This window comes from Salvia hispanica, chromosome 4, assembly GCF_029641045.1.
Source record: "Salvia hispanica isolate PSC_SH4W2 chromosome 4, Shi_PSC_v1, whole genome shotgun sequence".
Classification (NCBI taxonomy): domain Eukaryota; kingdom Viridiplantae; phylum Streptophyta; class Magnoliopsida; order Lamiales; family Lamiaceae; genus Salvia; species Salvia hispanica.
In genome coordinates, this window is record NC_142695.1 from 4,592,515 (window position 1) to 4,610,251 (window position 17,737).

General features: G+C 35.3%; 2 protein-coding genes across 2 annotated transcripts; one reads left to right on the forward strand and one right to left on the reverse strand.

The window, feature by feature from the left end:
* Positions 1-1,432: 1,432 nt before the first annotated feature.
* On the reverse strand, positions 1,433-2,394 carry LOC125197027 (transcription factor MYB1-like). The gene is made up of 2 exons (XM_048095719.2): positions 2,202-2,394; positions 1,433-2,124 (listed from the first exon to the last, which is right to left on the reverse strand). Exons 1-2 carry the CDS (start codon positions 2,332-2,334, stop codon positions 1,589-1,591), a joined length of 669 nt encoding a protein of 222 aa, XP_047951676.2. The 5' UTR covers positions 2,335-2,394; the 3' UTR covers positions 1,433-1,588.
* Positions 2,395-10,451: 8,057 nt separating this feature from the next.
* MTA (mRNAadenosine methylase) lies at positions 10,452-16,209 on the forward strand. The gene is made up of 7 exons (XM_048094315.2): positions 10,452-11,609; positions 12,323-12,421; positions 12,714-12,797; positions 12,885-13,240; positions 13,599-13,815; positions 14,819-14,898; positions 15,842-16,209. The coding sequence occupies exons 1-7, from the start codon at positions 10,563-10,565 to the stop codon at positions 16,071-16,073; spliced, it is 2,115 nt and encodes a 704-aa protein (XP_047950272.1). The 5' UTR covers positions 10,452-10,562; the 3' UTR covers positions 16,074-16,209.
* Positions 16,210-17,737: the final 1,528 nt, after the last annotated feature.

Sequence of the window (17,737 nt, forward strand, 5' to 3'; positions counted from 1 at the left end):
CAAAAAGTTTCCAGATTGAAATTAGGTTGGATAATCAAAATTTGAAGCTATGGTAGAAGTTTCTAGCATTGAAAAACACTATTCATCATTTAAGAGTGTGATCATAATGCATTTATTTCATGATAAGATGCAATTGCAAACAATAATGAAATCACATCTTTCGAAAGGTCTAATATTCTTTTAGGTAGAATGGGAACGTATGGTAAAAAAATGTCAAACCTATTTGGGTAAGTGAATATCACACGTTTACTAGCTAATTTTATTTATATTTTATTACATACGTATATAAGTAGAAATGTAACACCCATTATATTTATATAAATTTATGACAAGCTATATGGAACATTTATTTCATAGGCACAAAAGGGAGTACCTATTTTTTTGTTATAGTGGCACCTGGCACACTAATTTTATACTACTAATCAAGCAATTTATCATGCAGTAAAAATAGCTGGAAGGGATTAATTTGGTTAACAATTAATGATGGCTTCCGGAAATATGATGAGTTGAATATCCGATGAATTGAAAAACGTAAACAAAGCCATCAAAAAAGGTGGTGTTGAGATCTCAATGGATTTCTATCCACTTGTTCTATTTAAATACTCACTTTCCTTTTCGAGGGAAATGTATCACGTGATAACTATGCCAACCTTTGACACAGACATAAAGCAATGAAAATTGTAATATAATGTCCTGTCATAACATATGAAATCAAACTATATAATAAGTTGGTATTCAATTTTTAAAATAAAATAATAAGAAGATATAATTTACGATTAAATTATGAGATTATTTTAGTGATAGGGAGTTAGCTATAATTAATTATCTCATGATTATTCACCTATAACTGAATTGTGGGGTTGAATCTCATGAATTAAACACATTACAAATTTAATCTGGATACAATCTTGTAAACTGAACACCCCCTTCTAAGCCTACGCAAATCTCGCTGGAACAACCAGTTTTTAGTCAAATTCTTGTCCGTCCTGCTACTTTTACATTGCAACCAATTTTTTTTAGTGTTGAGAAAATCAAGCACCGACGTCAATAGTGAATAAAAACGACAACAAAAAATCAACAATATATACAATCAAACGAACTGATTTTTTTGTCATGGGATACTTGTGATTGAATTCAATTTTCATAATTTTTTCATTTCATTTTCGAAGTACTTTTTTTTTGTCATGGGATAGTTGTGATCGAATTCTAAGTTTCATGATTTTTCCATTTCATTTCAAAGTTACATGAGTACAGTATAATATAACTAAATTTCATTATTTTTTCGATAATTAGTTGTTAAAAATAAGTACTTATTTCAATTGGCGGGTATGTTCAATGTTTGAAAAGTCTCCTTTTAACGTCCACTTCAATTTGCAAATCTAAGCACTAAATTTATGAAAACAAAGGAAGAAAAGATTTAGAGGAGGAAAAGTAAGCAGAAATAGTAGTAGCAATAATTAGAAATAATAATGATGAGGCGCAGACATAAAAAGACAATAATAAAACAATAAAAGCAGCCACTTCCATCCACTTATTTATTTAATTAATTACTACTACTAATTAACTAATTAATTAATTAATTAATTAATTAAAGAAGCTGCATATACTCAGCATACACCTGCTCCCACATCTCTCCGCCGAACGAATCGGAGAAATGATACAGCTCCATCTCCGGCACGGCGGCCGGCGAAGCCGCCACGACCTCGCTGCTCGACGATCTGCTGCTTCCCAAGCTGTCGTAGCTCTCGTTCCTCGGAAAAGCAGGGGAAATCCTAGTAGGCTTCGGCGAGAACACTTTGGATGTTTCGATCTCCGGCAGCGGCGGCGCGGCGGCGGTCTTCTTAGCTGGCTTCTTTTTCTTAGCTGCGGCGGCGGAGGGTGGTGGCGGTGGTGGTTTGGAGTCGGAATTGAGTTTTTTGAAGAGATGAGTGTTCCAGTAGTTTTTAATCTCATTGTCGGTTCGACCTGGCAATCTGCCGGCGATGAGGGACCATCGATTCCCGAGGAGGCGGTGCAGCCGCACGATCAGATCCTCTTCGTCTTCGGTTATGTTGCCCCGCTTGATCCCTGGCCGTAGATAGTTCATCCATCTCAATCTGCAGCTCTTTCCACATCTCAGCAGCTCTGTTTCAATTAATTAATTAATTAATTATATTTATACAATCTAATAGAGAGAGTATGTCATAGAATAGATGCAATACCGGCTTTTTTGGGGAGAGAGCGCCATTGGCCTTCGCCGTGTTGCTGGATGTAAGAGGAGAGAAGAGAGTCTTCTTTGGCAGACCATGGCCCTCTCCTCAATCCCACTTTTGAGCAGCAAGCTGATCTTCCCATTTCCTCTCTCTATCTCTCTCTCTATCTCCTAGCTCTCTATGTGTTAAGTTTATTATTGGGATTTTATCTATATATACAGAGCTCTCTACCACTATTCACACTCTAATACTCATAGAGAGAGAAAAATCAAAAAGTAGGATTGGTAGCAGCCACACGTTGGTTCGATGGGGCTTCCTTCCTATTAAAAATTTAAAACCCACCACAACTAATCTAAGCAATTGTGGAAATAAATTTACGTATGATGTCGTTATTTTTTGAGTAAATGAATTGACAACTTGGTGTGGTATTTATGTTAATGTATTGAGATGGTGATCAATTTTCAATTTAATTTCCGGAATGCCTGCACCAATCCATACCTACTAATATTGTTACAATTGAATTGTCATTTACTAGTTGCATTCCGGAGTCAATGCGATTTTGTTTATTTTGTTCACACCTTGGATCTCAAATCTAGGCATGACTCAACGTTTCACCTAGTCCAATTTTCAGCTCCAATTTTATACTCCCTCCATTCCATAGTAATGGAGGCAAAACTTTTCGGCACGAAAATTTAGAAAAAATTGTGTTAGGTGAATTAAGTAAAGAGAGAATAAAGTGGAAAATGAAAAAGGTAGAGAGATGAAGATATAAAAAAGTAAGAGAGAGTAAAGTAGATGTGGAAAAATGTGTTGACTTTTACTAAAAAGAGAAATGACTCTATTACTATGGAACGGACGGAAATAGAAAAACGCTCCTATTACTATGGAACGGATGGAGTATTTTGTTTTATTATTCTCTAGACCTAAGTAGTAATGTTTGTATTCATCAAAATAGTACTATATAAAGAAAGAAGAGACATATGTGGGGGAGGAAGCAGCAGTGGCGGAGTACTACCACTTATCTGGAAAGTTAAGTACTCGATCTTCGTCCTCAATACGTGTCGGTCTCACTTTGATCTAGCACATGTATAAAGAATTTTAATAGAAAATGAGTTAGAAAAAATTTGTGTAACGTGGGTCATATTTTTATGCTAGTACTCCCTCAATCCACCAATACAAGGCCAATTTTAAGAAATGTAGTAGAAAATGAGTGGAAAATGTTAATGGAAGGTGAGTCCTACTTTTATATACTCTATTTTTTTTTATGTAAATGTGAGTGAAATAAAATTTGTGGAATACGAGGCCCATCACCAAAAATAGTAAAACATCAAATGAGACATTTATTGGTGGACGCATGGAGTAATAAGAGCACTCCCAATGGCGACGGCGAAAATCCGGCGATTTTTCGCCGGATATCGCCGACTTATCGCCGGCCATTGGGAGGAGTTCGGCGATAATCCGGCGAAATTCCTACCGAAATTACGCTAAACGGCGTTTTAACGCCGGGCTATCGCCGGATCATCGCCGGCCACTGTGGGGAGCTGTTCGGCGATAATCCGGCGATGATCAATTTTTTTTTATTTTTTTTCCTCAACGGTCATATTCTAATTTCCACCCCTATAAATATTTCATCCTCTTCCTGCATTCATCACCCACAAACTTCATTCTTTTTTCTCTCCATCTTTATTAAATGAGTTCTGATTCATCGTCTCGTGCTCCGTTCGACGAGGAAATATCACATTCTTCTTCCGAAGAAGAGGTACCTCCCGCTCGCACCGGATGGGATGTAGCGGGTTTCGCCAACAACCCAATCAACAACTATATCTCCCGCCGCATACAAAGCGAGATCGCTCGAATGCAGCAGCCACCCCCCCAACGGCCAATCCGCCGGCGGCGCCGATACATCCCTCGCAACCACACTGGTGCGCACGATCGGCTGTTCGCCGATTATTTCGCGGAGGAACCACGTTATCCGGCAGATGTATTTCGTCGCCGGTTCAGAATGCGCCGCTCCCTCTTCCTGCGCATTGTTAATGCGTTGTCCGCGCGTTACCCCGAGTTCCGGCTTCAGCGAGACGCAGCAGGGAAGCCCGGACTATCGCCCCTACAGAAATGCACTGTTGCCATCCGGCAGTTGGCATACGGAGGGTCCGCCGACATGTTCGATGAGTATCTGCAATGCGGCGAGACGACTGGCAACGAGTGCCTGAAGAATTTCTGTCAGGGCGTGCGAGAGATATTTGGGGAGCACTACCTTCGCTCGCCGGACGCAGCTGACTGCCAGTTCCTACTGGATTGGCACTGGAGGACCCACGGCTTTCCGGGGATGCTCGGCAGCATCGACTGTATGCACTGGCAGTGGAAGAACTGCCCAACCGCGTGGCGAGGCCAGTTCACCACCGGCTACAAAGGTACGCATCCCACCATCATTCTTGAAGCCGTTGCCGACCAACGGCTTTGGATTTGGCATGCTTATTTTGGTATAGCCGGGTCGAACAACGACCTAAATGTTCTCAATTCCTCGCCCCTTTTCAACGAGCGGATCAACGGGTTAGGCCCCTCCATTGAATTCACGGCCAATGGCAATGTGCATAACATGGGGTACTACCTGGCTGACGGCATCTATCCGCAATGGCCCGTGTTTCTGAAGACGATCAGATGCCCACTCGGAGATAGAAGAAGGTATTTTGCCCATCGGCAAGAGTCTGCGCGCAAGGATGTGGAGAGGGCATTTGGGGTGCTCCAATCGCGATTTGCACTGGTAAAGGGCCCGACGCGCTTTTTCTACCAGGGAGATATTGCCGATATCATGTATGCATGCATCATCATGCATAACATGATCATCGATGATGAACACGAAGGCGTCCTCGACGTCACCAACGACCCAAGTGTTGCATCATCGAGTCACGGTGTCTCAACCGAGTCCGCCCGCCAGGGTGTACCGCACAACGAACATGAACGGTTCCAGGCGTTCATGGACATACACCAGAAGGAGGCCCATCAAGCACTACAACACGATATCATCGAAGAATTGTGGGCAAATAGAAACCGCGCCCACCGCCCTTGAATTTTTTTTTCTTTGAATTTTTTTTTTGATTTTTTTTTTCCATTCGTGTACTTTTTTTTTTTTAATTTTCTTCGTTGTAATGTGTACCCGTGTTTAATACAACGAACTTAATTACTATTATTTGTTTGATCTTATAAATTAAATAAGCTAGCTTTATTATATATAAAAATAAAACAATTAAATTAGTGATGATGTAAAAATGAAATGTTGAGTTAGGGAGAAATAAGGGAGAAATAAGGGAGAAACCATTGCAGAGGTTGGCTAAAAGTTGGCTAAAAACTGGGGATAAATTTTGGTGCTGATGTGACGCTGATGTGGCAGGAGTTAGGGAGAAATAAGGGAGTTTTTAGCTGGACCATTGGGAGTGCTCTAAAATGAGTAAATTTTAAAATGAGTTAGTGAAATATGAGATCTACTATAAAAAATAATAAAATAGGACAATTAATATGGAATGGATCAAATGAAAAACTGGAACACATAATAAGGGAGTGGAGATATTTTTAGAAAGTACGGAAAATGAATAAGTGGCTATCTATTGGACATATGTTGGGAGTATCTAATTACTATATCATTATTAGTTATTTATTTTTAACCAATAAAAGCATGAATTTCTGCTTTAAATTTACTTGAATTATATGCAGACAGATGCACATGTAACACAAATGTTAAAGTTAAATATGTTCCCCACCATCTAACCTCATAGACTCATGAACTTAATAATTAAATTGTGATTAGAATTTGCTACCCGTTTATTATTTTTGTTGTCACAATATAAAATTTCGAATATAAGTACATATAGTTTTTTCCCACAATTCAATTCAATTTAATTTAGAAAATATTAAGAATAGTGAGCTTAAAGAATAGTAGTGACTAGGAAATAAGATACTATCATTTGTTAACATTGTTAAATAATTTGATTTATCAATAAAATTCGATTTATCTCTATATAAAATCCTTCTAAAAACCAGTTTTATTAAATGAGTGAGTTGGCGCATGTATTCTATACTGAAAATATTATAATTATCGTTTCCCTTTATAGTTTGTTTTATTACTAAGACTATTTAAGCATATCTATAACGACTATCCTTCATTAATTTCCACCGGAACGAAACTCATATAGTAAGTGGTACTTTTGCTTTCTATAATGTACTGGTATTTTTATTAAAAAATTATTTTTGCACATAGTATATTTGTATTTGTGATTTTTCGTAGTAGCCCAAAACGATATTTTTATAAATATCCGATAATACTTTTCTTATTTTTCGCAATAAATGAATTTAATACTACTTTTTTCCTTCATCCGTGTTTTCGTTTAAATTTTAAGGGAAACTTTTTTTTAATGAGACTTTTCCAATGGTCAGCGTTTTCTTTTAGCTGTATATCATTTCTTTAATGAAACTTTATTTTATAGTACTAGTATCTATCCATAAGTTATAGTTTTCCTTGATAATTAATATCCATCTCAAGATAATAATGATACTTATTAATATCAAATAATAAATTTTTACGAGAAGTTTGTACTTTTTCATTAGAAAATATTTATTTTCTATGATAGTTTTACGAGAAGTTTTATTATTATTTTTATTTAAAATGATCTTATAGTCCATGGAACTATTGAGTATACAGGATTTTTCTACACTAAAATCAAAAAAATTTCCCATAAAAATTACAAAATATTAATTTAACTAATATAAAATTAATATATAAAATTACAACATCTCTTTTATTCACCAACGAAAAGAGTAACTAATTTTTTTTATGTGTTATATCTCTTGAATTAAAAACATGTTTATTTTATCCAAATAACACAATATATACTACCATCATCGGTCTTGCTGCGGAGTAGTATTGTTACTACTATAAAATAGTCCTACTATTTCTTTTGAAAATGAGCATTTAGGAAGGTTAAAAGTAATGTGGGTGAGTGATAAATATATTTTGAAGTAATATCTTTCTATTGAATAGGATAGAAAGATTGGGTGGGTATACAGATATACAATCCAACTCAAAAGTCCAATATCCACATAGTGTTAACATAGTTGTATGTATTTACCATAAATACATGATTCATTAATGTTAAATTGTGAAATACGCTCTTACATTGAAAAGTCTACAAGTAATGAACTAATCCCACAAGTAATCTATTGATAAATTAGTCAAAGTAAAACTAGTAACAATTTACGATTGCTACGTTTACGTATCGAATTTAGTTTCTTCATAATTCAGAGATTATGACTTTTTCGTGTTTGAGAGATACCAACAATTTTCCCAATTCAGAACATTTCCACATCATATAAAGATTGACACGCGCGTATGCGTATACTTTTTACAGCAATTAAATATTAGTATGACACTACTAAAATAAACTATTTTTACTATAATTGTAGATCTAGATTCCTAATACAAAAGATTGGTTAATTAACCTATTCCATATGTGAGACAAGTACCGCAATATGTGCTAAGTGAAGTTTGAAAATAAAACCTGAATAAATAAATAAAAACAGCTTAACAATGTAAAAAAAATATTAGAATAATTGCAAAAATTAACAATAATTGTAATTTAAAACAAGTATCCCAAAATCTTAGTAGTTTGTTCGATGGTCAAACACTTGCGTCTAAAAGGTTATGGCCAGGTAAGTACACATAACTTAAACGTGAGTTTCACTCATTACTTAATCTCTTTATATATACAAGAAATTAAAACATTTTTACGAGAATAAAACAAAAACTCAATACTATTCACATCACAAACACTCCATTTATATATAGCACAAAAGGTGAAACCGTATATATCAAGAAAATACTAAAGTGATAGCACTATATTCTAAACTTATATGTTTATGAATATGCCGTACAATTTTTTCATTTTAAGAAATAAAACTTAGCTTTTGAGGCGAAATTTATGTGGTGGGAATTGTTTACTGTGTTTGATACTACTATGAGACAATGAATTGTTATATCCCATGCATTATGACAAGACGTCATTTTGATTTATTTGTCTCAAGATATGTAACCACTATTTTCAACGACGGTAAGAATATTAAGTTTAATTAGAATATTCCACTTGTGCCAGATGCAGCGTACTTATTCATTTATTTAATATTATTAATGATGTTTAGTTAATTACTCCATATATGTTTGGTACTTTGGTTTAACTAATTGGCATCAGATTACTAATTTGAAAATTAGATTGGGCATTTATTTTATACTATGAAAGAGCTTTAATTCATAGAATTAGAATAGTGAAGTTTGTGAAAAGATAAATATATCAAACTAATTCTTCTGAATTAGTTGAGAAGTTAGAATCAGGACTTTTAATTCATTCAACTTTTCTGTATTAGATTATGATGGACCTTTGTTCGTATTCTTTAATTATTCATCGTGAGATCAATCATAATTATTGATTTAATTATTATTTGTCAGACCACAAACATATGTCCAATATCATCATTAAATTAAATACTTCTCTGGCAAAAGGTCTCACGAATTCAAAATGCATAAAACGAGAATAAAATATGTATGTATATATGAATAGATGATAGAACAAAATTGGTCTTGTCAATATTTAATGCTCTTATTTTACTCATAGTAGCATTTTATTTAAGCAGCAGTTGAGCAGGCTTAGAATTAGTGATAATAGAAAAAACAGCAAGGCCAAATTCTCTCTATTCGAAGCTCCCCACGTTACTCAATTTTCAGCCCCATAAAATATAGATGTAACTTGAAAAAAAGAAAACACACATTTTTATATGCAACATGCAGCAATGGCATTAAATGTCAAATAGCCAAAACTATTAAAATTTGGAATATGAACTTTCAGTACAGTTGTTTTAATTGCTCATATTTATTTAAATGGAAAAAAAATACTGATTTCAGAATATTGCCTATCACATTCACACACCTTTTTCTCTAAAATAATTCATATCATTAATGATACTTATAAAGGAACACCTAATTAAACATTCAACTCTTTAATCCTAATAATAAATCGATTCTCTCTCAATAATTCCAAAATGGGCAAAGGGTTAAAAATTTAGTAGGATTGTGGCAAGTGACAGATTGTTGAGTTATAGGGTCTTCAGGTGTGTGCCCGACCCGAGGCAAGCTGAGCCGAATACGGAATACTAACAGACTCGAGCTCGGCTCAGAAAAATATTAAGAGCCCAAGCTATAGGCGAGCTAAAATAATTAACTACAGGGATTAGAATATTATTAGGATGATTAAGTGTTAATCAGAATGATTAATTATAAATCCGGTTTAGGGATCATGAGTGGAGAGCATAGGAGAGCAACTCTTTTTCTAAATAGTTCAAAAGGTCTGCATTTTTGCAAATCAGTCTAAAATTTGGGCAATGATGTGAAATCAACATTATGCTTTATCCCAAAAACAAATCGCCTTTTTTTTTCAAGTTTTAACATCGAATTCATGAAAACCTATTCTTTATTGGGCCCAATAGAAGCCCATATTCTCCATAACTTGTCCCGTTCATTTGGCCCATTTTCTTTTTGAACAGTAAATTCCTTATATTTCACTAAATACGTCGATAGCAAAAATTTCTTTTTTGATCGTCAATAGTAAAAATTTTAATAATTATTTAAGTTCGTGATAATACATATCAAGCTGAACGTTCCGATTTATTACAACAGATAATTTGTATTTGAATCATCATCATAATAATAAATATAATAATATAATATATTATTATAACCATAAATAATATAATAACAAGTATAATTATCATCATAGTAATTTACTGATATTATAATAGAATTATAATTTTAAATTTTTAATAAGATTTTGTTGATTAATTATTAATTTATAAAATAATAACAATTATTATTTGTTATTATATGATTCAAGATTTTAATAATTATTATTATTATAATTATAATTGTAACTAAAGTTATTTATTATATTGAAATCAAGTATCATTCATAATTTTAAAATTTTTAATTAATAATAATAACTATATAAAATTATGCTCACTTCATTAAATATCTAAAATGTAAGAATCCTAAAAATAAGAAAAAGAAACTTAAGAAACATTTGGATTTAGATTTTGATTTATTTCCCAATTTTATTAAAAATTAAAATATACACATAAATTTAAAATTAAGAAATTAGATTATTTTTGTAATTAAAATTCTGACAATTAAACGTGCCCTAAATTGCAAATGCCCTAAACCCTTTTTTGAGAGTGATGAAGATTTAGCATTCTCATGAAAATAAAAAGAAAAGAGAACGGTGTCTCTGAAATTTGAAGCCCTCGAGAGAAGAAGAGCAAAGATCCCGTTTTTCAACAATGGAGACTGAGGTTAGCGAAGAATCAATGACAATCATAAAGGAGATGAGGCAGCAGCTTGAATCCCGCGCCGACAGCCTCCACTCCGTCCAGCTCGACCTCATCGCCTCCCTCCAAACCTCCAACCTCGTCCCCGGCCTCGTTTCTTCTCTCGACATCTCTCTCAAAGCCATCTCCTCTTTCCATCCCAACAAACCCTTCACCCCCCTTTCCCAGATTCTCCCCTCCCAGCCCCTCCCGCCCAAACCCCACCCTATTTCCAAAATCCCATCCGAAAACAATCCCAAATTGCCCTCTTCCGCCCCCCTTTCCCGCCCCTCGCCTAGGGCTCTAATCGAGGAGAGCGGCGGCCCTCTCTCCGTCGTCAGGTCCATGGTCGCCGTCTGTTTGCTGGAGAGGGTCCCATTCAATCCCATCGAGTCGTCCACTGTGCTGAGGAAGCTCGAGAATGACTCCTCTGCTACGGTGGCCGAGAGGGCGGCGCTCCGGGAGCTTGGGGGCGATTCTGGGGCCATTCTCGCGGTTGAGATGGCGTTGAGGTCGATGGCGGAGGACAATGGGGGTGTGGAGTTGGATGAGATAGTGGTGAGTGGTAAGTCGGGGGTGATGGTTATGAATATCGATCGGACTAGGCTGTTGAAAGAGTTGCCCGAAACGAAGCAGTTGAATGAGGGGACTTTGAATTCGAATGATGGGAAAATGGTGGGAAAGAGTGGGGAGAGTTTGATTGGTGGAGGTGGTTTTGATGTGGGGAGGGGGATGCCGGAAGTGTGGATGCCAGGGCCTATGATGATGGGGCCGAGGAGTATGGGGATGAATATGATAGGGGTTCCCAAAGGCGTTGGGGTGCCGCCTCCTATGCAAAGACAGTCCTTGATGCTGCCCTCCCTCTCGATGAAGCCGAGGACGGAGGAGGAGGATATGAAGGATCTTGAGGCTTTGATAAATAAGAAGAGCTTCAAGGAAATGCAGAAGTCGAAAACTGGGGAGGAGCTTCTGGACCTTATCCACCGCCCGACTGCTAAAGAAACTGCAGTGGCTGCTAAGGTTTGTCATTTCTTAGGAGGAAGTACAGTACTTATGCTTGCTTGGTTTGGTTGTCCTCTAGGCTTATCATGGATTTGAATTAGTTGACACAGTGAAATCAATGACTTGTGATATTTTGATGAATGTCTTTGCTTTATATGTATTATTATGTGTGTCTGTGTTTCCTTTCCATTGAAGATGTTTATTTGAAATCAGTCCTGATGTACACTTTGTGTTTGTATGGGCAACTTACACCATTTGAATCACCTTGATTTAATCCCTGATGCTCAATTGGCTCGTTTTCCATACTTGTGATGATTATGTATTTGTAAATCGTGATCACTCTAGAATGCAAACAATATCTTCTGATATTACTAACACTCGTTTGATTTGTGTACCGTGATGGGATCGAATTAGTTTAGAATTCACATAATAAGTTGTGATCTTTGGAAATTCATAATTTATATGTTTGTTGATGATTAGCTATTAGTGTTCTCTGCCTAGAAAGGTGAAATCCTTAGACATGCCTCTTGTTATCTCTTCTACATAGGAAAGTATGCAATACACGCCTTGATATGGATCTGTTTGTTTGCCTTTTCATTTCGTTGCCTGTATGGACGCTATGCATCAGTTGATATCTGCAGTTGCTCTAGCTTGTTGCAATGACTTCTCATATGAATCTAATTATTTTTGGTGGTGCTGCTGTTTTTTCATTTTTTATTTTATTTTATTAGTTTAAAAGCAAAGGTGGGTCTCAAGTGAAAGAGTACTGTTCAGCATTGACAAAAGAAGATTGCCGCCGCCAAACTATTTCTTTCATTGCTTGTGAAAAGGTAAGTGCTGTGGTATTTATTTCCCTTACTACAAATGATCTGTAGAAATTTCTCCCCTATTATTTTAGTTGATGTCAGTTTACTTTGGAAATTGTATAAGCATTGGTCTTTGGTAAGTGGAGTGGTATTTATGTCACGTACATATATTTCATTATAAAAACTGTAGAGCTGCATTGAACATTTTCTTATATAAGGGATTTGTCATTTTTTATGTTAGACAATTCGGTTTTTCGACACATAAGACGTGGACTCTCATATTCTAAATCTAACAGATTTCATTAATTGAACACAGGTTCACTTTCGGCGGATAATTGCTGCACATACTGATGTGAATTTGGGGGATTGTTCATTTCTTGACACATGCCGTCACATGAAGGTGGATTTTTCGTGCCTTTTCATTCCCTTTAGAGATTTATTTGCTTACACATGGTGTCAGAATACTGACACCTTTTCTGTTTGACAGACATGTAAGTATGTCCATTATGAGCTCGACTCAACTCCCGATGTTTCACCTATGATGATGGGTCAAGCTACTTTACATCCCCAAAAGTCATTAAAGCCTCAAAGTGCTCATTATTGTTCTGAAGTAGAGCTCGGAGAACCACAGTGGATTAACTGTGACATACGATCATTTAGAATGGATATTCTAGGTCAATTTGGAGTTATAATGGCTGATCCACCTTGGGATATTCATATGGAATTGCCTTACGGAACCATGGCTGATGACGAAATGCGTACTCTTAATGTTCCTGCATTACAGAGTGATGGTATGATATTTCTGTGGGTCACAGGACGTGCAATGGAACTTGGACGCGAATGGTATGCTTCACTTATACTAGGCTTTGTTATCCTAGAGTATAAATTTGATAGTATTTGATTATATCTCTTCCTTTTGATTTCTTTCTTGGTTTACTTTCTTTCCGTGCAAATTTTCGAATGTGTAATTCCAAATGAAGTCTGATCCTTAAGTACCTGTGTTTCTGTCTCTTATGCAAAAAAACTAGTGTAGTACCTTTTATGCAAGAGAGTAATATGTTTAAATTTGTCCATTTGTAATTTTTCTCCGTCTCTGGCAAAATCGCCTAATATTATCAACTCAACAGTTTGAATCGTATGTTGTTTTTTGTGCTAGGGCATGTATGTTCACCTTGGCCTGTTTTAATTTTTGTTTGCGCAGTTTGGAACTTTGGGGTTACAAGCGTGTTGAGGAGATCATCTGGGTGAAGACAAATCAGCTTCAACGGATTATTAGAACGGGACGTACAGGCCATTGGCTAAACCACAGCAAAGAGCATTGCCTTGTTGGGGTGAAGGGTAACCCTGAAGTGAACAGAAATATTGACACTGATGTGATTGTTGCTGAAGTTCGTGAAACAAGTCGCAAACCTGATGAGGTTAGTGGATACCTCTCCTATCTTTCAGTTTCCAAGTCACACTTTTAATTTATTTTACTATATAATACTCACTCGTGACTCGACCCCGTCCATCGATGGTCCTTTCATTTTGATGGAAGCTGGCACCTTTTTGTTCCTTCCTCCATAATATTCACTATTTGTTGAAGCACATGTTAATGTTTACATGAAATTTCTTGGTGAAGCTACATTGTCCACTAAAAAGTCATGGTAGCATGTACTTATGTCATATGATATGCATGATGATTTAATTTCTTCTAATATATTGGATGTGTAATGTATTTAATACGAAGTTTACAATGAACGTTACTAGTTCAAGTTTACAAGCTTTTACCTTATATTTAGTAGTGTGGATAGCCAAAATATGTATTTAATGGAATGTACCTGACATGTATTCTGAATTGGTAATATATGTGTTTCATTGTTTTATCAACATTATAGGTAGACTTGGTATATAAGTCTGCATCATACTACAGTTTATATGGGATTTAACATGAAAAGTAGCTGCTGCAGACTTGTTTTGCATGAAAAACTACAAACAAATATTTTCATTTTGCATTGGTATTTAGTTGCAGTATCTGACAGCCATGGATTTTTTTTCTTCTTTTCTTCATCTTCAAAGCTCAAAATGAAAGCGGAAATAAGATACTGTATTAATTTGCACATTAGATAATTACAGAGAATCAAGTATCAATTTCTGTTTTTGCCTTTGGTTTTATGTTTTTTGTTCATCATTATAAATATCATAGTGTTTTCGAGACAACATTAAATGAAGAGAATGTTCTTAAGCATTCTGACACTTATATTACACTCATTCTAATTAAATTATCTCCAATTAGCACACCACGTTTGGCATCTTAGGGAGGATAGCTTAGCTGCTTGTTTGGTCAGTCTATGGGCCTTGGAATGTTGATTCACTTTGCCGTACATCATTATTGGATTTTCTCATATGTATGATCATAAAAAAATGGATTATATTTTTTAGATGTACGCCATGCTGGAGCGGATAAGTCCAAGAACAAGAAAGTTGGAACTGTTCGCAAGGATGCACAATGTCCAGGCTGGGTATGGTTTATTTGCTTCATTCTATTCAAACTCACTAATACTTACTACTATATGTTAGTGAAGAAAATAAATAGTTTAGTTTTTTAAAACAGTTTGGTGGTTGCATCATATGGAAATAAATGGAGAGCCAGAATGCCAGATATTACTATTTTGTCTGGTCAGAATATTTCTGACATACCTTAGTGGGAATAGTATTTTTGTGTCATAGGGATAGAGACATGAAAAATGGCTTTTGGCAACTCTTGCATTGCATGCCTTGGACAGAATTATATTTCCATTTGATGCTCTACTTTTTTCTATCCTTTAGTCGAATTCGCAAACTACCTACCTTGGTCTTGAGTACGGAACATTTTAGGAACAAAAGGCCGAACAAGCTGGGTTGCCCCCGATTCACTCTATTTAGTACAGCGGAATATGACAGGATTGAACTCTAAAGTACTCCCTCCGTCCCCCATTAAGAGTCACATTTTTCCATTTCGGTCCGTCCCCAATTAAGAGTCACACTTCATTTTTACCATAAATGGTAAGTAGGTCCCACATTCCACTAACTCACTTCACACACATTTTATTATAAAACCAATATAAAAAGGTGGGTCCCATATTCCACTAATTTTTTCAATCAACTTTTCTTTACATTTCTTAAAACCCATGCCCGGTCAAACTGTGACTCCTAATCGGGGACGGAGGGAGTATCATTCGAGCGCTTGATTATTATGAGAAATCTCATCATTCTGGCTTTGCTTTTATACCTGAATGATTCCTAGAAAATATGCTGGTGCTGAGGCAAATCATCTCCAACTTGGTATATTATACAAATAATTGAATGATGTTTGTTAGCCAGTGTATGATAGAATTTTGACATATACAGAAAACACCAAATAATCACTATGCATCTCAGTTTATCCTATAATCTGAGATTTGAAGCCTATGAATGAATCCTCAGGTGGTTATCACTCGGCAATCAGCTGCAAGGAGTACGGTTAGTAGACGAAGGGCTACGAGCAAGATTTAAGGCGGCATATCCTGACGTTGATGTGCAGCCATCATCTCCACCGAGGGCAGCTCCCATGGAAGTGGATAGACCGCCACCTCTGTCTGGATCTGCCAACTTGACCGAGCCGACCGGACCAGGAACAGCCTATACATTGGAACCAAAACCAATGAATGAGGGTTAGAAATTGTTTGACATGAATGAAGTCTTGTCCTAAATTAGGTGGGGTGTCGATTAATGCAGTCAGGGTTTTTCTCTTTGTACTGTACAAGTGACAAAACCTGGTTTTAAAGAAAGAAAACCAATATTTTTTTTTGGTATGACATTATTATCACATTAATTACTGCTATTATTATTATTATTATTATTATTGATATTTAAATGTACATTTTTTTGGTTCGCACCAATTATATGCAGTGATCGGTCAATCTTCAACAATGGAAAAGTGATATACCTTTCATGGATGATTCACAAATTCTCTTCATTCCCAACCATCTTCCATTTTTTTTAAAAAATATTCTAACTATTTTCGACCCCTACTTTAATATCAACCACTGTCTAGTCTATTCTCATTATATGTAACACTTCCTTTTGGAAATGGTATACTATTCATTACTCCCTCCGTCCCACATAATTTGTCCTATTTTTTTTATTTCGGTCCGTCCCACATAATTTGTCTCATACTCACATTTTATTATAAAATTAATATATAAAAGTAGGACTCACATTCTATTAACTTTTTAAACTCATTTTTCATTATATTTCTTAAAATTCGTGTCCAATGGGACGAATTATGTGGGACGGAGGAAATATTTACTAAAAACAACAAAGATGGTCGACCTATCAAATCAATGTTTTGATTAATTTCTTAGTACCTCCAATGATTCATGATCATGATGTAGCAAATGATGATTGAAGAAAATTTAATTGTACATGTCATGGCAATGGTTGGGACTACATTACATATACATTATGGTCAAATTGCACTAGCTATAGTTTGATTACATAGTATAAAAATAGTGAACTTTGTCACCTCCTCAAAAAGGTAATGCATGCATGGGCTTTTAATTTTTATATTTGCGACGAAACAATGAGTTATTTTATGCAAAATATTTGAAATTGATTAGGTAGAAAATTATTACAATAAATCAAGAATTCCATCTACATCAATGGCTAGAATAACCTTTATTTTAAATTGATAAGGTAGAAAACTGTACGACTTAATATAAGTAATTGCTAGTGACGACATGGTTCCTAAATTACAAAAAAGTACCCTACTTAATATTAGTTTTATGGTAGGTTGATACAGTATATCTTATAGAATTGACATTACATATACTTTATCTATAATATTAGTATGAATAAATATCATATCATTATTTTATCAAAATTTTGATGTACACATCGACTTTTGGTATAATCAATTTCAATACCGACATTATACCAATTTTTTAGATGCTGTACATTAGTTCGTATACCATATTTTTACAATATACTAATTTCGGTACGGACATATTGAAATACCATTATACCGAAATATTATTTCATCTCGTTATATTTATTTGGTATGATATGAAAATTTGGTATATACTTACTGTATTTGTGTCGTAGTATGTCGAAAAATTAGTCCTCATTCCGTTCCATAGTATGGAGTCATTTTGTCATTTTTGTACGTTCCATAGTAATAGAATTATTTCCCTTTTTGGTAAAAATCAACATATTTTTTCACACCTATTCTACTCTCTCTTACTTTTTTCTCTCTTCATCTCTCAACCTTTTTCATTTTCCACTTTACTTAACTCACCTAACACAATTTTTCTTAATCTCCGTGCTGAAAAGAAACGCTCC